This window comes from Anser brachyrhynchus, assembly GCF_964034855.1.
Source record: "Anser brachyrhynchus genome assembly, chromosome: 2".
Lineage (NCBI taxonomy): Eukaryota > Metazoa > Chordata > Aves > Anseriformes > Anatidae > Anser > Anser brachyrhynchus.
This window is the reverse complement of record NC_137695.1, coordinates 92,638,131-92,661,579: the sequence shown is the minus strand read 5'-3', so window position 1 is coordinate 92,661,579 and position 23,449 is coordinate 92,638,131. Positions and strand designations below refer to the sequence as shown.

Genomic DNA, 23,449 nt, shown 5'->3' with positions numbered 1-23,449 from the left:
GCCCAAAACTGCAGTGCTGCTGGTGTGCTCCAACGATGGCTTCCCAGAGGGGGATCTCTCCCTCGATCTATTGGCTCTGCTTCTGTTAATCCACCCCAGGACACCGCTCCCATTCCCTTTTGTGGATTTAGATCTTGAACTGAAAGGGAACCTTACTTGACTGCTAAATCTCTGTAGAGCTAACCAAGCCCCTGCTGGTAGGAGCCGGTGAGCGACTTAGTTTGGGCAGAATGATCTCATCCTTGCTCAAAGCCAAGTGCTCACTTGTTTTTCTGTGAGATTTGGCTGGCTCTGGGATGTGTAAAGGCTGTGGAGTTTTGTGCACTGTGTATTTGGTAACTGTAAATGTTCTGTGCTTGCTTTTTCCCAGCCGTGGTACCTGCCAATCCCTAGTGACAGTGACCTGCTATGTAGAGCATGGTTTTGATACATTATTGATTAACCCAGCCTAGACTGCACTTAAAGTGGTTGTACTTTAATTACGTTTGGAATCTAGAAATAATAGCAAAAAGTTTCAGAGACTTTTGGGGAGAGATGGGTTTTTGTGTACTGCAGAATGTTTCTTCTGACGGCATTTTTGTCTTATCAGAAAAATATGCATCTTTTAATGGGGTATTCTATATTTGTTTAATCTGGTTGCATTTATATTACAATAATTTATCATTAGCAAGCTTTTTCCCTGTGGGTGTCTTATTTTAGCAATATAGTATGTTACTCCCAAAGAAAATAATACACCACTTGAAACCACTAAGCTGCAATCTCAAAATGAAGCTTCTTTACTGAACATTTTCCTTTTGTGTGTGCATATGTGTTTTTGGTCAGTTACTCCTGTTTTATTAATGTTGCATTCTTTTATAATAATTTATCTTAATAGTTTCTGGCTGTGCCCATTAGTATACTCTCTCTTGGTTTCTGACACTGAGAGCAAGAAGATGTAGCAGAGTTTCACGGTTTAAAAAATATTATGGGTCTCTGGGTAGCTTTCACGTAGAAAGCTTTTATTTTCTTCTGTGGGTACAAATACGTACTTCTTTAGCATCATGCTGATTGTGAAACATTTTAGATTCTACTGCTGACAGAAGCAGGCCTTATCTGGTACTTGAAGAGAGGAGATCTGCGTTTTCACACATCCTCTACGTGATTTCATGGGTGAATCACTGCAAGAAAATATCAGTTGAAATGGGTTTAAAACATAAACAGTTATCGATTTAAAACAAAGAACCAGTTAAATGAATTAAGCTGTTATCAGCATGAGCACGTGCTGTAGGTATGTTGCTTGAGCCTGAATTTTAGAGGTGCTACCAAATCAGGCATCCCAAGTCTTCCTGTTTTATGTGCATACTGGATTGCATTCAAACATTTAAGGTACAAGTTACCATACTTCTTTTTTCGTTTGTGTTCTGGTAGTGTCTAAAATGCCTCATGCAGACAGTGCTTTAGGTAGCATTTGAGGTAGGTAGTCTCTTTCCTGAGAAGTTTATTACCGAGGTATAAGACCAGCGACTGCAGGTGGGCACTAACGTTTAAGGGAGCGTAGTAGACCCAGTAGACAAGACAGATCAACATAAGAAGTAACAGTGTCAGCACCCCACTTGCTGAAAGGACATTTATTTTGGGGAGTGGCGGGGTCGGAACACAGCAAGGTGGTGTTGTAATCAAAATAGCCGTAAGTGGATATTCCTTTAATTGAGTATTCGCTGCCAGCTTCTTCTAGAGTAGAAATGGGACCATTTGAAAACACATACGAAAGTGGTGAGGTTTGCGGAGTGGAATCAAACTCAAAACCTTGTCAGTGGATGTTCGGTAACAAGACCACAGTGAGCCTTGAGAGCCAAATACTCTTGGGGTTCAGTGTAGACCAGGGACGGCCACCTGGGCGGAACAAGATGGTCAAAGTGCTGAAGGAGGAAACTGCTCCTTGCAGTAGAATTTGGAATAGCTGCGAATGGGGCGAGGGAAGCATGCCAAAGGCAGAGGATAGCATTTTAAGGAAGATATGTTATCTTGGAAACTTAGCCTCCGTGGATAGATAGGAAGAGTCATTATAGAAAGTCACGTAAAATGACTGGAGCTTAAGCTTAGCAAGACTGTAATTAGTGGGGATTTTAATTATTATTTTTTTCAAAAGATTTAGTGGAAAGAAATGGTTGAAGTGAAATAATGCTGATAAATTGTTTGGGACAAAACTTGATAAAAATAAATGCAACGCTTGCCAAGTTTTTCTTACATTAGCACTCTTTATTTGGCACATAATTTAGTGGGATTACTGACAAGAGTGTCAATTTGCAGGATCTGGTGTATCAAGCTTAATAGTGTAAATGCCTAAATGTTACCACCTGTGCAGAGAAGAGGTGAAGGGTTTAGCCTGTGTAAGCCATTCAGGTTGTATCTTTCTAAGAATATCAGAGAATCAGAATGCAACGGATCATGATGCTGTACAAAACAGTGGATATACAGGAGCAGTGGAATATGTGCAAGTGCATTGTAATGCTTGAGGTTTTCTGACCAGTTTTCTGAGCATCAGTTAGAAAATATTCTGCAAAAGGGGAGAAGAGAGACCATGTGGAGAAAAACAAACAAACAAACAAAAAAATGAAGTTGTCGAATTCTCCAATTGTTCAGTCATTATTCAGTATATTAGCTAAAAATGCTGACTGAGTTATTGTGAAAAATATCTAAAAATCATTTTTAGCATCTAGATATCATGACTTAAAAGTAAACCTATTTTTAGTTTCTCATTCGGAGTGAAATGATACCACTGTTGGTCATAAAGGAGTGCATCGTTGTAGCAGAAGTGTATTTTTTCTTCCATTGTAATGTTGCTGAGGGGTACATAAGAGTAACAGTGAGATTAATCCTCATGAGAACAATAAGGATAATGAAGCTGGCAATGATTTTCATATATCCATATGAAGTTTTAGGTACTGGATACAGCAGATACCACAGGACTGTAAATTGGTTCTTTCTCTTAAATTGTTGGTCAATGAGCTTTGTTTAGGGAGGACACAGAAGAAGCTCCAGTTGCTGATATCTGTTCTTCTGCATAGCCTTTCAGATCTTGTAAAGCTTTACAAGTATTCAGGAGTAATTTTCTCTTTATTTATATGCGTAGCTGAAATTATTTTTCTCAGTGTGCATGCACACAGAAACATATCTAAGCAAAACAAGATTTCTTTTGATTTTGGTTTGTGCAGTCTGCCTTGTAGTAAAGTGTTTTTCAAGGCTTTGCTATAAACCTTGTTGATTCTGCAGGATATGCAGGGTTTCCTGGGAATCGGGAGGAGATCAAAGCTATCCCTAAGTTCTTCGGGGAATTTAGTTTATCCTGTGTGCAGACAGCATCTCTCACGGTAGGATCCTGTGGGTGAGCAGAGCCTCTTGTGTGTTACAAGAATGCGAATAATTAAACAGCAGCTATGACCTGTGTGTCTGCTCCACCAGTTTGTGGTGAGAGGAAGTGAGATTTTCGGAGGCGCTTTTAAGCTTTTTAGCAGTGGTGGTTTTTTAAGCTCTATTAGCCTTATTTGTCTATTAGCCTTGCAGTTGTATGTTAGATTGAAGCATAAAGGCAATGGAAACTATTCATAATTTTCTAAAAACTTGTATTTTTGGCATGATTATTAGAAGTTGTGGCATTATTTTGATAAAGATTAACCTTGGAAGTTATGTTAAAAGAAATGTGTAGGCACTGAGATCTTAGATGAAATCTATGCTGCAAATGGGAGGAATATTATAAGCACAGCAGGTTGCCCTCGCCAGAATCTCTCTACCTGTAAGTGTTTCTTAGAGACCTCCACAACAGGATGTTCATGCAAAGAAAGGAACAAAAAGGCTGTGCCAAAAACGTTACAATTCTGCTCAATAGCTCTTCCCCAACTGCCAGTCTGCTGGCATTAAGAGGAGTAATAGTCCACTTTCTTTTTGCTGCTTGACCTGTGGTCAAACAAAAATAATCAGTTTGGCTCAGAAGTGGATATAGCAGTATTGGATTACTTAGAAAATTGTTGTGCCATTTAAGAGATTTGAATAATCTGTAGGGGTTGAGGAAGAATGAGTGGTGCGTGCCAGGACCTTTTCGTCTAAGGTCTCAGTTCAAGAAGTTATTCAGATACGTGTGTAATTTTAGACAAATTGAAAACAACGAGGATTCTTAAGCATCGAGACTTGAAGACAAGCTTAAATACTCTCCTGAACTGAGGCTTAAGCACCCAATAAATCTGCAGCGATCCTGTGGTGCAGATACCTCATGTCAACACTCCCTTGCTAACTTTAGCGAAGTGCTCTGGGTACATCTGCTGCTTCCAGTGAAAGGCAGACAGCATTTGAAGTGATGGCTGTTGCTGCAGGAGTTTTCTGTAATAGCTGCCAAATGGGAGGGAGGAGGGGGAGAGAGCAGCAGAGGAAGCAGAAACATTTCTGTCTCAAGGAAAGAAACAAATCAATCAGTAGCTGTATGCAGAGAATTGGGGAACCTGCCTAACATCTGTCAGATGAAAACCTGATACACTGCAGCAGAATTTGCTTTATAATCAACCATTTCAGGTGTGCTGCCTTCCGAGAGGCATTCAGAGAGCTGCTTGAAGTTCTTTATGTGCTACAAGGGTGGGATATTAGCAATAGTACATCTGCCTACGTTTGAAGTGGTATCTTAACAAGGAGTATCAACTGAGCTAGGTATCTTCCATGTTCTTTTGTGAAGCTCTTGTGGTGGCATTGCTATACGCAGTGTGATGCTTTGGTATAAGCGGACCCCTAACCAGAGGGTACATGGAGTACACTAAAACTGCTGGTGGTGGCTTCAGCGGGAGACAATGTTTTAGAGGGAGCTCTTGGAAGTTGCCCGGCTCATGGTAGTGTGCAGAAACACCCCTGTGATGTGGTGAGCACCCTGGAAACAGGGTGTCCGCTGGTGAAATCCCGCTGCTGTCAGTGTCTGCTGGGAGGGAGCTGATGTAACCTTTTTGATTTTGGCTAGCAGGAATGAAGAGATTAACGTTTGTATTGCTAGACACTGAGAACAGAGAAACCGGCGGGCACAAAGCAGGGGTGGCCCTGCTTCCAGCTGCAGGAACCTAACCAGAATATGCTGTGTTTTTCTGTAAGGACAGTGGGCTAAGTAATACTGTAAGATACGAGGGTGAATCCCTGAGTGCCGATTCCCAGTTCTCCCCCCTTGCTGCTGAGCCTGGTAGTGGCTCTCCAGGGAGCAGCAGGCATTAAGTAACCCAGATGGGAAGTGGCCAAGGCCACCCTGAGCCACCCAGGCTTGTCACTGTCAATGCAGTGTTAAATGAGCTGGGGGTCAGCCTCTTCTCACAGGTAACTAGTGATAGGACTAGAGGGAATGGACTCAAGTTGCACCAGGGGAGGTTCAGGTTGGAAATTAGGAGACATTTCTTCTCAGAGAGAGCAGTCAGGCATTGAACGGGTTGCCCAGGGAGGTGGTGGCATCACCGTCCCTGGCGGTGTTCAAGGAAAGGTTGGACGTGGTGCTTAGGGACATGGTTTAGTGGGTGACATTGTCAGTAGGGTGACGGTTGGACCAGATGGTCTTGGAGGGATTTTCCAGCCTTAGTGATTCTGTGATTCTAGATGTAGCGCGAGGATCACCGACTTAGTGGGAGACATCTGCACATTTTGAGTTGAAGTCTGCCTGATGGCAGACCAACCACAACAGAGCGAGGTTTATGCCTAATATTTTGGGATAATAAAGGTATTTGCTTTCTCAAAGACTTGGTGCAAAAGATTGTCACAATACCTTAATTTTTATGTTTCTGTAAAACTATTATTATGCAAGGAAAGGGCAGAGTTACAAAGGCTGGTGTGATCTAAGAATGAAACTGTAAGTTTAAAAAATTGTATGCAGTTCTTGCCCTTTTCAAAAACCTTTTTTTTTTTTTTAATCATGCATAATGAGGAAAAGCCCAGTAGGTCTATAATGTCAATAAAGAGCAACAACTTGAAATATCTTCTACATTTAATTGTCATTAAATCACAAGCAAAGTAGATTAGGAAAGAGCACTTCTGCTTTTTATTGTGGGCCACTTACTGCTTCTGTCTCCTTCTGCTAATACTCACAGGAGACATCCCTTGATAGCATCTCTTAACAATTCGTGCATCCATCTTTGTTTTAGGGGCATGCGGTGCTGTGCTGCAGCCAGATGGTCCAGACAGATGATAAAAAAGTACAAAATGAGACACCGGAGCACTCATCTCCTGCTGCCCTGTCACATTGAACAAACAGTTAATGAAATCTGAAATTGTAATAGCTAAAAATACATACTGCAGTATGGTGGACTTTCACACATCCCACTGGGATTGAATTGTCTTTTAAATATGGCTTCTGCAGGAAAGTTGCTGAAATCCCTGCCTTTTGGTGTCCATTTCTGGATAAATTCCTAATGAGCTGGGCAGAGAACATAATTATTGTGATAGGAATTTTCTTACATTTTACTCTGGAAATTGCCCACAAAAATTTGACTGTTCTCCAGTGTAGTGTGTTATTCACCAAATAATTTCTTCTGACATTCTTGTTGCACAGATTTTGCAATTCAGCGCTTGAGCCCTTTGATGTGACATAGGGTGAATATTAAGCTCCTGCCTTTGGCTTTTAGAGTATAACCCTTAGAATCAGATTTCAAGTGTACAATTGCAAGTTCTGTGTTTACTTTCCGAGAACATTCTGTAATCACTCAAACTCACAGCACATTTGCTGGAATGTTTGCAGAAAGCAGTGTACAAAGGGCACAGACATACAGATCATGAATGTATTTAGAACTCTGAATAAATATTCATCAAATCTATTCTGCACTTTTCATTCTGCTCCTTGTGATATTAGATGTTACCAAAGCTAATACCAAAGCATCAGAGATGTGACAGACCTTCAGAAAGAGTGCTGAAATCATAATAGGTAGAGTTTAAAAGTACACAGAGCAGAGAAGGCAGTAGATTTTATCTGAGAAACCTTTGTACAGTAAACATCTTGGAATTCTGTTCTCCTGCTTCACGGCTGTAATTCAGACCTGATTTTGCTGTGAATAAGTCCAGCGGGATCAAGCCCAGGACTCTGGAGGACAGCTTTGGTAGATCTCTCAATCTCTGGGCAGGTCTTACTGCTCACATCCTGTCTGGTTTCTGTGTGACAAGAGATGACTTTCACAACAGCCTATTGGAATGTGATGGTGCAGAGTAAAACAAAGGAGGTTGTTGTAATGCCTAGTTTTTGTGGAATATATTTTTTCAGCTGTTAATAAAACTTCCCTATTTTGATGAATTTGTAGAATGCTTAGATTCACTAATGCAAGAGGGTTATAGGTTAAATCCGTGTTTAGCGTAAGATTTATTCACTCAATTACATTTTTCCCAAAAGGGTTTCATCACTGTACAAGGTAATACATGAAAGTACCCAGGCTTTCGATTTAGCTTGAATACACTTTCCAGACTTTGAGATCCCAGCAGCAATAAATTTTAGACCATATTTTTTCTTGAAAGTTAATCAAGGGTAGAGCTTTGTGCAACTGTGAGGATGTAACAATGCTTGTGCCCCTACACGTGCATAGGCTGATAGGAATTGCATCAGTGTTGTCACAATTATTGATTCTGCTGCAGTGTGCAAATTTAGTAGTAGTAACAAGAAGAATAGTTACCCCCTTCCTTCAACAACAGATTTAAGAAGTCTTGAAACTAGGAGAAAGATTTTAGTCTGTGCATGAGCAGAGTTTGTGCACAGATTTCAGGTGTCAGCTGTGACATTACTTCTTTTTTTGTATCAAAAAGAGGAATTTTGCAAATGTTCTTGATCATCCCATGCCCAATAGCCCTTCAAAGAAGTCAAACATGATGAGGCTTCTCCATCCTATTCTTTTGTTTTATAAAAATCCTTGAATTTAAGAAGTCAATATTATTGCTGTTTTGAAGGCATTACCTGTGGGTCTCATCCCACAAGTTAAGTATTCTGTTTCAACTGAGCAGGGTCTGTCATCCTGTGCATGACAATACACTGCCTATGTGATTAGCCCTCTGCTCATCCTGAGACTCTCCCTCTGACCTGAGTTTTCATGGGACTTCGCTGTGCAGAGTAAGAAGTCAAAAACAGGTTCATAAGTTGCAGTGGTTCACACCAATGATGAATTTGGTATTCAGAATGTTTCCCAGAATATATAGAACGTCATTGTCTGTTCCCACATCTGGGCTGACCATCTGACATCTGGATTTCCTGACCTCTTGGGTCAGGTCTCTAACTCCCAGGAGGCAGATAATGAGGAAAAGAGAGATACAAAGCAGTTTCTGCATTTTCTGGCTCAGGTTTTCTGCCTAGCAGCTTTTAGGATGAGGATGCAGTGTGGAAGGATTAAAGGCAATTATGGTCGTTAGTATACTTTTTAGTTACTTTTGATTTCATGACGTTTGCTGCTGCCAGGCAGCACAAAATGCAGAAAGGAAAGGTTAATTAACATACATCCTATGGGGTGAACTTTTCTAATTAATAGTTTTAATTGATATCAGAATTAACCAATGGAATATTTAAATATTTAAAATGGCATTAGTTACTCAGTTGATGATTTCCATGTCCATTTTGATTTGAACAGTGTTCCTCAGACAGCACAGGACAGATTGCAGCAGGTTACAGAATATTTCTCTCAGCTCCCTCTCGCATACACAGTGTCTTGTTCTTAAGTTTAATGTTTTCTGTTCATTTTGTAAAGCAGTGGCATTTATACAGAGGTTTCCTGGTGCTAACGTGTTTTAACTTTTCCCCTAAGCTGTTTTCGTTTTACGATTCTAAAAGTGCCACTTGTGAGCTCCTTAAAATGCTGTTGTTCCTCGTCTCCTAACGAGTTTGCCAGGGATTGCAGCCGGGTTCTGTTTTAAGGCAAGCCAAGAATATCCCTCAACAGCCATTTATGCCTCATTGCATCCATCATGTGCAGAGCAGTTTCTCCCTCAACTGCCAGGAGCAGGGGAAGCACAGTTGTCAGGATTTAAAGTGAATGAAGTGCAACTTGACAGGCAGAAATGATGTTTCCCATGTGAGCAAACACCCATTCACAATTTCTGGGAAATCTTGGGGCTGTTTCAGCCAAAATGTGAATGTGGCTCAGTGCGAACAGTGTGCAGAGAGTGAGCACGCCGAGGCTTTGAAGCCGTAGATCGGCTCAGCGACGAACAACCAGAAAAGCCTTTCACTCCTGAGTGTTTCTGTAGTTGTGGTCACCAGGATGGTTTCTCTGGCATTCACGGTATTGTGCTATTTCAAACTAGCAAGTGATGGGGTAGTCCTCTGTTTTACCAAAGTGAGGGTCCTGCAGGTTTCAAGAACCCTTGTGCCAAGGATCACTGGCTCTGCTCTTTATATTATTTTATCTCCCCTTCAAAGTAATAGGAGCTGTTTAATTTTTTTTTCTCTGTAGAATGCTTCAGTGTTCTTCTTAGAAAGGCAAAGCAGAGTTACACTGCTGAGGTGGGCCATCACACCACTTGAGAAGCAGATGGCAAATAAACCGGCTGCAGTGGCCAGCAGTCCTCCAGACCTGCGGCTTGTCACCCGTGCGAGGGGAAGCACATACTGATGCTGCAGACCTGTCGTATTTGCCTGAGATACCTAAGCCATGTGAAGGAGAAGTCTGTGGAAACACGTGAACAGATTTACATAAGCCCCCGGTATTTTGAAAGCAGACTGAGATGCTTTCAGATTAACATCTTCATCTAAAACCACTTCCAGACAAAAGCTCGGCACTCGAAAAGCAACCCTTGATGAAGTAAGGCCTATTTATGTACGAGTGTTTGCCATGGTCCCTGTCACCATAGTAACCGAGGCCCAGATTCACAAAACCAGCTCGTTCCTGCTTAAGCACCTCAGTACCTCTGAAGTTCTCAGCCTAAATGGTTCCCAAATAAATGTGATCTCTCTGCACAGGTATTTTATGAGTTGCAAGAAATTATCCCTTCTTTTTCCTTTTTTTTCTTTTTTCCTCCTTGACTGAGAAAGCTCTGGTTATGGGAGTAAAGATTTTTGTAACCAGCCCATCAGTCATACTGTGGAAATGTGTCAAAAAGGTGGATCTAAAAGGTTATACTGGAAATGGTAATTTTCTGAACTTCTGGACATTTGGAGCGAGAATACTTCATCACTGCTGTCGGCCCATTTTGTGTAGCTGACTTCTTTCGATACAAGAGCATTTTGCCTTTGGCCTTCTCTTTTCACCTTGTATTTTGCAGTTTCTGCATAGGAACAGGCTGATATTAAAGAGCCAAAAATATACATGTGAGATCACTGATATAGCTATCATTATTTGTGGGTAATATTTTTCGAGATTAGTACCAAGGCTTTGTTTCGGAGCAGGAATTGAGGTAGGAACCATACAATGGATCTGAACATTGAGAAGATGTGTGTCAAGTGGCACATCCTACTTTGGTGAGAAATCAAATGAGAAATGCTGGGATATGCTTTTGAAGCTGTGCTTAGCTGCTTGCACTTTACAACTGAAAATGCCAGGGAAAATATGCAAACAAGTCAACTTGCAGGTTTTCATGGCAAATTCTTCTTGTAAATGCCTTGTAGACAGTTACTGGTTGCCACGCTTCCATTCTGTGGCACCAGTAGCGAAAAGAGATTAACTTGGGTCACAGTGGCTGGAGTGCATAACATACTGGTTCAGAAAAAATAAAAATAAAAATAAAAATGCCGTAGCTTTCTAAAAACAAACAAACAAACAAACAAACAAACCAAACTTAAACCAAACCAATGAAACAGTCAAACAAACAAACAAAAAAATAGCTGGAAGGGTCACAGAGGTATACAGTTTAAAGGCCAGTGCTGATCTAGAAACAAATTCCATCAGTAAAGAAAAGTTAAAGAATAACATTAAAAAACATTGGAAGCAATGGTATGTTATCTTAAAAAAAAAAAGTCTAAAAAGGTCTACCTTTCAATGTTGTTTTTTTTAATGCCTTAAAGAATATTTAGTTATTGTCTGAGGTTAGTTGGAACGTTAAGCACTGTAAAGACTTGAGTGTCTGGAACCATCAGAACACCTACGTGTGTGTGTTTGGGTTTTTTTTTTTATCTTTTTACCTCGAACAGCCTTTGCAAGTTTATGCTGGAAAATAGCCAGCTTTCGTGCTCTGCTTTCTCTGAATCAGGAAACAAAGTGAAGGAACTTGCAGCCTTTTACCAGCAAATACCCTAGGGCAGGTAGGCAAGCCTCATGGTAGTGATGGTTGCTGGCATTAGCAGAATTAACTAGATAACTGCGACTCTGGGGAATCTGTCTGCAGGAGCTCAGAATATGCAGAAAGTTTAAAGATCAGGACTTCCTAAGATTGGAAGGAGGAATGACTGTGCTCCAGACACTGAAGGTGGGGTTAAGCTGGATAGGTGTAGCTGTATGGAGTATATAGGTGCTTTTATATAAAGCATGTAGATGCTTTTAGTAAGCAATGGAAAGAACTGGACTAGTGCCAGTGACTTTTGAGCAAATCTAAAGGGTGGTGTGGTCAGGTGTCCGCAGTGCAGATGTCTTAAGAAAGGTGATATGTGTTTACACATGCGCACCCTTTCCTTTGTTCCTGTGACCTGTGAATAAGATTTTTAGTCAGGCACATAATACTAGTGGAGATGATACCTCTGGCTAATACTGTGCTGTCTTTCATATTCATCATTGAAGTCAATCTCGATGCATTCTTTGTTTATGCTCAGGGGATGCCTAAATTAAAATTTTACGGTCTGTGCTAGTTTGGAAACAGAAGACACTGACCTTAGTTTATTAGTAGATGTTATGAAGAAAATACTGTGATGAGAACATCTCAAGTTGAAGTTGTCCTATGTTATCTACTGAGGCAGTACACTAGTGCATCGTCTTCCAGTGTTTGGCTTTAAATTTGCTTCCTCCTGGTGACTCTTAAGATTTGTGGCAAAAATCATTTGAATTTTAACACATGAGTGACTGAAAAACTGATTGAGATTCATTAGTAGTTTTCTATTTGGCAATTAGTTTATGGAGATATAGTTTGGAATGGTTTGTTCATGGGCTGTCTGCTGCTCATGACTAGCCCTCCTTAACTGGTTACCTAAGATATTGGTTGCTTTTTTGATTTCCTGCCTGGTTGACTTGAATAGCAGGTGATGAATTTTCGTTTGAAAAGCCCATGGTATAAATACACAAAGTCATTTCTGTCCTAATTAATGAAAATATTGGGATACACTAGTGTTTTCACAAATCTTTGGCAGTTGTTCCAAGCACTGGAGTAAACTCATCTGGCTTATTTTACTCACAAAAAATATCCACAAAGTGGCTTTAAAATCATGTAGCTATTGATCTTCTCTCTCTACCATGGAATAATAACTATTTAATTTCAACGCAAACAGTTACCCAGGGGTTTCTGCCACGTCTAGAAAATTAAAGGAGTTACAGGCTTCTGCCAGGGAGAGGAGTAATATTTGTGTGTTAGAACAAACTGTACCAGCAGTTAGCCTGCAGTGTCGTATTTTATGGTTTTCATGATTCCTTCCTACTATTTTGCTCCTCTGGCTATGTGCAGTGCCATAATACCATCCTAAATCTGAATTTGCTGTCAGTATGCCCACTATGACACTGAATGCCTTCTGGATGTGCACTTTGTAATGAGGGTCAACGCCTTTTAGTCCGGATGGGTGCTTCTCATGGACTTTGTTCATCAAAGCATTTTTTTTTCCTGCAGGAAGTCATTTTGTAGCCTTTAAAGAGCAACTGTTCCTCTGAAGATGTAGCGCTAGGCAAACTCCAGGCACTCAGCTGTGCTGCCAACTTTGCAGAGCTGAGAGAGGATTTATTTGGTGAAGGCCGACTATGACCCTTTGTAAGCAAACGGGCATTTCCACAGCGTGTCTCCAGTGAATCAGTCAGTGCCTCGGAGAATAAATGTAACGGATTATAATGCTTCAGTTCAGGTGGCTGAGCGCAAATGCCTAAATAACGTAATGCTTTCAAATGGAAAGGGAGGGATTTTTCACCACCTGCCTATGACAAATGAGGCTTATCAGGTACCTTCCCACTAATGAATTATTTCATAAGTTCAGGGAGCTAATTCAGTGGTGCCGTAAGCAGCAGAAGTGTAAATGGGTGAGATCCTAATCACTCTGGTGCAAGCAGAAATGGTAAGAAGCTGGGATCACAATGAGTTCCTTTTGAGTAAAGTGGTCAGAAAACAAGTTTATGTGGATGTGACCGGTGAGGATAAATAGAGCAATGTGCCTGTTTCACAGCTGGCACATGTTCTGAAAGGCTTACATTTGTGCATTGTCAGTATAGGAACAGAAGCTGAAACAGAAAAGGCAACCGAATAAACTTTGAGAGAGAACTATAAAGGATAATTTATCCCAGTGCTCTTCCTTATGCAGGTATTAATCCATGGTCAAATCCTTGAATTTGGTGTACTTCTGCTGGATTAGCTTCATAGTTGAATATATGCTGTTGTGGCATAGATTCCTGTTGAAAACAGTCCTCTAAGGAGGGTGGATTGGGAGGGCAAGAACCAACCTTTACAAGGGCGTTTTTTCATTCAATGAATGCTTTGCTAGAGGAAGACAGACCTAGTAGATTTTTTTCCTGCTTAAATACATTTGATTCTTTCAGCTTCTCGTAGATTTCGGTTTGCTTTTGTGTTTGGATTGGGAATTGACAATGAGAATACAATACAGTGCTGTGACATATTGAATAGACCTTGTCTTTAAAAATAAGACGTTTCCTACCCAGAGGGCTTGTCTTTTTAATTTGGTAAACCAGAACATTCCCCTTATGGATACGGCTGTAACTTGTTAAGCTATCCTGTCACTTCTTACTTCTGTCAGTGAGATGAGCTAAGGAAAATTTGGGATGTGCATTAGGTGGCGTGTGCTTATTTATGGTATCCTTTTGCATTGCAATAAATGAGAGCACCCACATTTTCTGTTCCTTTTTTTCTTCATATACATAGAAAGAACATGTACAGAAAAACTATTGCTAGACATCAAGTTAAGCCTCAAAGCAGGCTGTCGTGTACCAGCTCCTAGTGTCTGTAACTACCACAGCAGTCTGTAAGACCTTAGGATCCATTACTAATCCCTCACTGAAGTTGATGAGAATTTCTCAGCTGACTGCTTTGATAGCTGGAGCTGACCCTTCATTAATAAATGAGGAAGGTTAAAATGCTCTTACTTAGAAATGTAGATGCAGCCACTGGCTATACTTCTCACACATATATCTGTGTAGAAGGATTATAAAGGCAAAAAGGCAGTTATGAAAAGCATTTCCATCTCAGATATTTTAAAATAAAAATAGTTGTAAGTCAAAGTAAGATATTTTGTCTCAGAAGTCTTTTTTAATTTTTTTGAATTGCCATTCACACAAAATCTTTGCCTTAGACAACAGTACATTACATCTTTTCAGAGGCTCTGTAGAACAGAAGGCAGTGTGGTAAAATTTCTGAGGCTCAAGCTAAGCATCACTCCGTACAAGCCCAAACTAGATTTGGACTCCTCGGAAATGTGACAGTGAAACATTTTATAATAAGAAATATTTTTAATATATAAATGCAAGCTGAAAAGGAGCCTTTATAAAGTGCTATTTAAACTTCAACTGTTAAATAGCGAACATGGAAAAACACAAACATGGCAAGATAAGTTGCTCAGCTTTTTATAGGTGTTTGCAAAATGGTAAATTTGAAGAGAGTGAAGGAACTGGCATAAAGCATATTTTTGAAGTATTTAAAGTCTAGAAGCATGGAAAAAAACAGGTAAATCAACAGAGTTTTGGGAGGCTATAATGGAAATAGTATAGTATGGACATCTGTATCTTTGTGGTAGCACTGCTACTGCTCTGCTGCTGACAGCCACAGAACTACTTGTGAGAAGAAACATGATTTTTTGTTTTATTATTTTTTTTAACCTGAGGTAACTACAGCCAGGTGACAGCTTTGGAGGATAACCCTTTCATCCAGCCTTCGGTGACTCTGTGTACCTAAGGTAGCTGAATGAATCAGTAGCCTGTGCCCTCAGCAGAGCTGCCAGTGGCAATTTGGAGTGTCCAATTCTAATTAAGCTCTTAATTCAGGATGTTGTATTTGATAAGTTAGATAATAAGACTATTCCCTCAGAATATCTGACTTGATTATATATAACTTTAAATACAAAGCCCATTATTAATTAGGTGCATATTAAGTGTACGGAATGAGACAGCAAGCTTGGTTGAAAATTAATTGACTTTCCTTGCCATTGTTGACTTCAGAACAGTAAGGCATTTTGGCTCAGCAGTGTTCGTGAAGATACAAAACTCTTATGCTAGCTTTTTAAAAGGATTAAACAACAGCTAAGAGAGAGGTCTCAGAATACAAATGTGTACTGGCAAGTGGGGAGCGAATGCGTTTTCTGTGGCCTCCCCCTGGGCTGGCTCCACAGACTCACAGATTGGTTGAAGTTGGCAGGGCCCTCTGGAGGCCACCTGGTCCAAGCCCCTGCTCCAGCAGGGACACCTAGAGAAGGTTGCCCAGGACCATGTCCAGGTAGCTTTTGGAGATCTCCAAGGTGGGAGACTCCACAACCTTTCTGGGCAACCTGTGCCGGTGCTCCATCAGCCGCACAGCACAGAAGTGCTGCCTGGTGTTCAGAGGGAACCTCTTGTGCTCCAGTTTGTGCCCATTGCCCCATCTCCTGGCACTAGGCACCACTGAAAAAAGCCTGGCTCCGTCTTCTTGACAGCCTCCTTTCAGATACAGACATTGATCAGATCCCCCCGGAGCCTCCTCTTCTCCAGTCTGTACAGTCCCAGCTCTCTCAGCCTCCCTCCATAGTAGAGGTGCTCCAGTCTTTTGATCATCTTGGTGGCCCTACGTTGGACCAGTAGCTCCACATCTCTCTTGTAATGGGGGTCCAAAACTGCACCCATCATTCCAGTTGTGGCCTCACCAGTGCTGAGCAGAGTGGATCACCTCTCCTGACCTGCTGACCTGTTACTTTGCCCAACGCTGGCAAGAATACTGTTAACCTCCATAGTGACAAGGGCACGCTGCTGATACGCTTCTTGCTTTATTGACTACCTTGTGCTTGATCTGTGTCCTCTTGGAGAGGTGAGAGGAGGGGGAGGAGAAGAGGGGCAGATCACGGCAGGACAAGGCAAGTAGCAGGGTTTGCCTTTGATGCACAGCGAAGATGGGAGCATGTTGCTTCTTCCCTCCCTTGCCAGCCTGGAAGCGAGGTACTGAGTGAGGTTTCTCAGCCTTTCTGCAGTTTTCCCCATGATGGCACAGCTGTATCAGTATGCTTAATGAAACAATTATCCTCTTAGTCCTTTCTTCCAAAGAGTTCTTTCAAAAGTGGAAATTTGTAATAATATAAAGTACTACTACTGCTCGCAGCTGTGAGCTATAGTAGATCAAACTATCAGTTTTCTACTGCAAGTCTTTAGTCCTGCTGCCAACAACTACCTTATATATGGCTATAAATCTTCCAGGAGTGTAATAAAGGTGAACTGCATTTCCCTGTAATGGGGTACATCTTACATGAAGACACAGAGCATTAGGAATTCTGTGTGTAATAGCCAGTGCTTCCCAATATTAATGTCAAAAGTGAGGATGTAGTGCTGGGGTCTGCAGAAGTCGTTCAGAGGTATTGCAGCTTTCTGTCCCTAAGTACTCAGATTTTATTATAGCAATGCTGCTCTAGTTCAGGAGTTTGTGGGATTTGTTTTATAAACCTCATCCTGAGGTGCTCGTAGCTCATCTGCTCCGCACATCAGAAGTCATTCTGGAGGAGAAAATTTTTTTGGCTCTGTCATTTCTGCTTTATTTATTTTCCTTTTTTTTGATGTTAGAAAAACTTTAACCAAAAATCTATGTCTGATTTTGAAAATTCTACCTCTTTCACAAGTACTAGAGTCATAGCAGTTCTGTGACCCAAAATGCAAATAGGTACCTAATGAGATTCCCAAAAGAACCTATTTCCTATTGAAGACATTTAGAAATGTAACTTGTTTTTTCTTCCAGCTTTAGGAACTTAAATGCTTTACCAAAAAATGTCTCTAATTCTTTTGGGCACTTTTGAAAATTTCACCCTAAAGCTTGATCATTTTCATGTGAAAGTCAGTTTCAGGTAATGAACTGAATAGGTAAATATATCAATATTATGTTGTGGATTTTATTTCAGTACTGTTCAGCTGTTTCTAAATTTGAATGATTAAAAACTAAATATAGTTAAAATACTACTAATGTGCATGAGCTTTTTCTCTTCTTTATGACTTAGAGCTGTCATTAGTTGTGAGAAGAAAATTTATGTATTTATTTATCTATTTATTTATTTACTGTTTTGTGAAGTTGTGAAAGTGTTTAACAAAAGTACTCGCTGGCTTTGATTTTCATGGTTAGGCAACAGCATCCTGTTATTAAATCCTGATCCACAATACCTGCATCCCAGCTATTGTCATTTTCCAGTGCCTTTTGGTCAAATTAAGTGTTGCGGCAAGTCAGTACAATTCCTGTGGAGATCTGGAGGTTATTATTCCGTAGTAAAATTGGCATTTTGCCCGGCTCTGTCTCACCTCCCACTCAGCCTGTGTGGCACAAAGGGGCTGACGGAGGAAGAGAGCAAAGAAAGCATAGAAAGTAAAAGAGGAACAGACTTGATAAGAGTCTTCAGTGTGCTTTTTATTGCTGCTTTTGTCAGCTTGTTGTTATGAAAGGAAACTACATATCAAGAGGTTGCTCCTGTAACCCAGCTTTTTTAACTCAAAAGGTATTCTCTATGTGCACATACATATGAATATGTAATTAGTCTTAGTGTCACAGAGGTAAAAAAACATAGAAAATTCAATATTTTTTTCTTGACTTTTTTCTGGAAATTGTACAGCCTTTTTGCAATTTGTGTTTTTATCAGTGCAATGATTCCAAGACCTTTCCAATGACTGCAGTGTATAAAAAAAATAAAAAACAAGCCACATCAAATAATACACGTAAACATGTCCATAACCACGAAGACCTGGCCTTCTAACAAATCTATCTTTCCAATTCCTTTTTTTTTTTTTTCCCTAGGAAAAAAAATAAATTAAATAACCACACAGTCTAATGTTGTCCTGCCCGAAAAGTAAGTTAGGACTCTTGCTTGCCCTGCTGCCCAGCATTTCTTTGTGAATGAAGGGAAAGAAGAATAAAGGAAATTCAGGGCATTGGTATAAGTGTTAACCCTGCAGCTAGGCTAACTGCAGCAGAGGCTGCTCTCTGGGTTAAGTGTTTCAGGTTCCTGCAGTCAGCTCTGCTGTAGGCAGCGGTGGGAAAGGCTGCACAGCTCACTGCAGGAGATGGGGAGCGTAGATTCAGCAACCAGGGAGGGTAGGGCACGGTGATGAATGGAGCAGGCTGGCAGCTCAGTTCCCTGCACTAAACTGCTGTGATTATTCCTGTCTTCATCCCTAATGTGGTTTCTAAGGTGTAAGGAGGAAGTCTGGTTTCTCTGAAAGTGGTCTTTAAAAATGAAGTCCGGAGCTGTGAATGCTTGCCGCAGTTATCACCTGGCAGGTCTACTTCAGAAAGATCTCTATAACTTCTTTCAGATGGGTTTCTGACAACATGTCAAGCTTAAATCCATGACCTGCTGATGTCCTTTGTAACATCTGAAGTTCTTTCTTCATCTCCAGGAAGCACAAACTTCCCAACAATTGCATCAGATTTCAAAAACTGAAATTCTGAAGAAACTTATATCCCACTGGGATTATGAAGCCATCTGTTGCATCTTGTGCTTCCCAGTACAAGACTTTCCTTCAGCAGACAGATGTATTGTCAATATTATTTCAATGTACCTTTGCAGACCAGTTTTTAGTCCTAATCATCAAAGTCATTGCAATTGTTTCTTTCCCCTTGTCAGAGTTTTGACTGCAGCACACATCCAGCTTTATCATTCTTTGCCTGTAGCATTCATCATTCAGACAGGACACATAAAACTTTGAGGCATTTCTCTCTGCTGTTCCGTGGCTCAGGAAATTTTAGCTTGATTTTGCCACGTAACTTTTTGAACAACTTGCATTTAAATGCAACATTTAAATGCCTGTCCTAGTAAGGGAATCTCCTGCTACATAAAACATGCAAACTTTTAATGATACACATTGAGGGCCAGGGTTTATAGATTACCGAAATGCTGGGCTGTACCTTGGAATTGCACAGGTCAGAGAGCCAGCTGCTTGGAGAGCACTGATACCTTACGTTGTTCACAGAAATGCTCTGCAGCAGGAGAGATGCACTGAGAAACCCTATAACATCTTACCTTTCTTGAAAGCCAGACAGCACCTCTGAGCAGCAACATGTATGCTCTGGTTCAGTTTTGTTTGTTCTGCTTAATCTACCCAATCTTCCTAAATGGTTGTTACATTTCTTGTTAATAGAATTTTTATAAAAGTTCATTCTGAAAGAGTTCATCAGGTTGTTATATAAGGAAAGTGACTGAAGTAATGCTGTTCCTCAGCCTCTGCAAAGACCTGATGCAAGTCTGTCTTGTGCACTGTAAGACTGTAAGAGATGTGCAAGATAGCCTGGGTACCAACAGCTGGTGGGTCACAAAAGATAGTTTAGGCATCAGCAAGTGTGTAGTGTAGACGTGCCTCAGGAAACTGGCTCGGTTAAGTTTCCTTAGTCTGACTCATTGGAAGACATTACGTTGCTTCTGGTTTACGCTCTCTCTGCAGACAACAGAGTTTACAGCCTTATGTGTATAAATCTGTTGCTTCTTGCTGTCTTCTGTTTCTGTTAGTAATATTATAAGCAAGGAGCAAAGCTGTATGCTAAGATTTCCCTATTGAATCCTGTGATCCTTAATTGGGATGCCCTGTATGTGAGCAGAATCTTTTTTTTTTTTCTTTTTTGAATGAATGAAAGATACTCTGTCTGCTCCAGATAATTTGTAAACTAAACAACAACCAAACAAATGAAAACCCAAAAACTAATCCTGTGCAGATAAATCTGGTCTATTTCAAGGTCGGTGTACATTTTAATCATATGCAGGCTTAATTCCAATCCCATTGAGGGACTGGACTGGCCACTCTGTTCACAGCCAAGCAGGATTGGCTCCTGTCCTTAAAAACTCAGCCACATTCACTGCAGCTTTGGAAAAAGTCTCCTGTGGGCAGAATTATTCTGGTTTCACTTGTTGAAGTTTATCTGGCAAAACCTGTGTACTTCTGTTTAAATTAGGTGTCAGAGTAGAAGAATTTAAACTGAGGAAATAGAGAATATGTCAGAATCATAGAACAGCTTGGGTTGGAGGGAACCTTCAAGATCATTTAGGTCCAACTCCTGCCATGGGCCGGGATGCCACCCACTGGATCAGGTTGCCCAGGGCCCCATCCAGCATGGCCTTGAACACTTTCAGAGATGGGACACGTGGTAATAAACTAGAAATTTCTGAAAATAATAGGATCTTTTATTTTCTTTTCTTTTTCAGAATATTGCAACATTTTTGCACTACTTCTGAAGATTACACTGTCATTTTCACATCTGGATGCACAGCTGCACTTAAACTGGTAGCAGAAGCATTCCCGTGGATACCTGAAGGCACAAAGCAACCCAGTAGTCGATTTTGTTACCTAACTGACAGCCACACGTCAGTGGTGGGTATGAGGGGCGTAGCTGCCTCAATGAATGTATTATCTGTTCCTGTAAAAGTAAAGGAATTGTTATCTGAGAAAAACTGGTTACCAGCTGAAGAACAAAACTGCACGACACCTCATCTTTTCTCTTATCCGGCTCAGAGCAATTTTTCTGGTACCAAATATCCCCTTTCATGGATACAGGACATAAAATCTGGAAAACTCTACCCCGTCAAAATACCAGGGAAGTGGTTTGTTCTTCTGGATGCAGCTTCGTATGTGAGCAGTTCTCCATTAGACTTGGGAGTTCACCAAGCTGACTTTATCCCTATCTCATTCTATAAAATCTTTGGATTTCCTACTGGTTTAGGAGCATTATTGGTAAACAACCGGATTGCCCCCCTCTTGAGGAAAACCTATTTCGGAGGTGGAACTGCAGCTGCGTACCTCGCAGGAGCGGATTTTTACTTCCCAAAGAAATCCATGGCAGAAAGGTAAGTCTTTGTTTAAAAAAACAGGGTGTCTTTTTGTTGATACTGTTGGCTTTAGACAAATGTCTTAGTGTCGGTGCACGCACTCGGCTGATACCTGTGCTGCTTTATGCAGTTGAATAGGTGTTTCACATACGTTTTTCTTCACAGTATTCTTTTTCATATCTGAAAGATGTTATCTGAAATAACCAACTTCTTTCCCCTTTCTAGTTTGTCACAACCAGTAAAAATGTAAGGGTTCATCCGGTGACATAATGGTTATTCCACTCATTATTTAATTTGTAGGTATGGTACCTCAATAGAACCCTGATTTGGTTTTGAAGCCGTGCATCTGGAGCAGCCAGGCCAAGGTCACTCTCTTTAGTGACCCCTAGTGAAAATGGAAAGTAAGGGCAGTCTCTATAATGATCCACGGTGAAAGCGGAAAGAAAGGGCAGTATATTTCACTGGCAAGGTGGCATGCTTTACTCTCAGGAGAAGCTATATCAAAGCATCACACACAGTAAGATGAATTACCAAGGACATACATCTGTTGCACTCTTATTTCAGGACTGAGATTCTGGAGAAGCTGTGAAGCTCTCCCACAGAAGATAGAGGACACCTAATGGAGGTCAAACGTAAATACATAAGGAAATACAAGGCGATAGATAAACTTCCCCAGTCCCTTTATATACTGAAATACCTCTCAGAGATACTTGATCTCTCTCCCGCTCTCTCTCATGCCACCACCAGCTTACATAAATGCAGTGAAGGGGCTTCCTTCCTGTCCAAATCCAATACATCTGCACAAAGTGAAGACATGAGATCAACATTTAGTATTGAATGATAGTCCTTGGAAGTGGCTGGAGGTGTAAAGGGAAAATGATAAACACAGCCAGTCACGCCTAGCATTTGTTTATGGATGTGTATTCAGCAGCACAAGTCCTGCATGTCCCATGATGTAAACGTGTCCTTTCAGCGTATATGTAATAATGCCTAAAGGTGCTTCATGTGTGTGCAGCTCTCCTAGTTGTACGCTTTAAGTGCTGCTTTAGGGGTTTTAGTTCTGGACTGGTAAATGCACTGGCTGGCTGCATTACAGAATCACAGAATTGAAGGGGTTGGAAGGCACCGCAAAAGATCATCGGGTCCAACCCCCCTGCCAAAGCGGGTTCCTTAGAGCAGGCTGCCCAGGTAGGTGTCCAGATGTGCCTCGAATGTCTCCAGAGAAGGAGACTCCACAAGCTCCCTAGGCACCCTGTTCCAGTACACTGTGACCCTCACCGCGAAGAAGTTCTAAATTACGCCATCCAAATAAGAACATCTAAATAACCAGCAGGTGCTGGGAGGTGTCTCAGTCTGGGGACGAGAAGGCTAAAGAGAGGGTGCTTGAAGATGCAGCCAGAGCCTCTGTGGCAGTGCCCAGAGCACAGCAGCAGACTGAGCAAAGAAGTGAGAGGGGCAGCAGTTCCTCTGGAGAAGAAAAGGCTTCAGGTCTGCCAGGAAGGGAGTGCTGAGGTTCAGCGTTGAGGTCCCTTTGAGATGCTTCATGAGGAGCTCTTCCCGTGACTGGTCAAGAAGCAATAAAATGTTGAAACCACCACCACCACCTGGTAAAAAGGCTCTCCTCTCCTATTTGGCACTTTGGGGACTGCGTGCGGGCTCGTCTCCCCTTCTGGTTGTTTGAGCCCTGCTGTGCCATCCCCCAGCCCTCAAAAAGGAGTGGCATCTTGACCTGGTTTTGGCTGGGATAGAGGTAATTTTCTTCACAGTGGCTAGTGCGGTGCTGTGTTTTGGATTTGGGGTGACTATATTGCTGATCCCACCCCGATGGTTTAGTTGTGGCAGAACAGCACATACCCGGAGCCAAGGGCTTTTCAGCTTCTCGTGCTGCCCTGCCAGCGAGGAGGCTGGGGGTGCAGCAGGAGCTGGGAGGGGACAGAGCCCGCGCAGGCGACCCAGACTGGCCAAGGGGATATTCCAGACCATACGGCATTGTGCTGAGCAATAAATATGGGGGGAGTTGGCCAGGGAGGTGGGGCCGCTGCTTGGGGTCTGGCTGGGCGTCGGTCAGCAGGAGGTGAACAATGGCATTGGGCATCACTTGCTTTGTACTTTTTTTTTTTTAATTATGAATTTTATTATTCTCCCTTCCCTTTCTGTCCTAGTAAACTGTCTTTATCTCAACCCTTGAGTTTTTATCTTCTTTTTTTTCCCCAATTCTCTCCCCTATCCCACTGTGGGGGGTGGAGGGCAGTGCAGTGAGTGAACAGCTCTGTGGGGTTTAGCTGCCTGCCCGCTTCCACCACGACGCCTTCCGAACCAGTGCCTGCTTTTGGAGTTCCTGATTAGCGTACTACCAACGTGTCTCTCAGCAGGGCACAGTTCTTTGCCTTTCAA

The 23,449-nt window shown here is 41.5% G+C and overlaps 1 protein-coding gene across 9 annotated transcripts in view; it reads left to right on the top strand.

Moving 5' to 3' along the window:
- MOCOS (molybdenum cofactor sulfurase) overlaps positions 1–23,449 on the top strand; it is an 884,654-nt gene that overhangs the window by 723,536 nt on the left and 137,669 nt on the right. For all 9 annotated transcript variants that reach the window (XR_013947686.1, XM_080583044.1, XM_080583048.1 and 6 more), the window contains one exon: positions 20,435–21,073. Coding sequence is in view for 8 of the 9 variants with exons in the window: in XM_080583044.1 (XP_080439170.1) it covers positions 20,435–21,073 (639 nt within the window). In the remaining variant the exon portion in view is untranslated. The remainder of the gene's footprint in view (positions 1–20,434; positions 21,074–23,449) is intronic.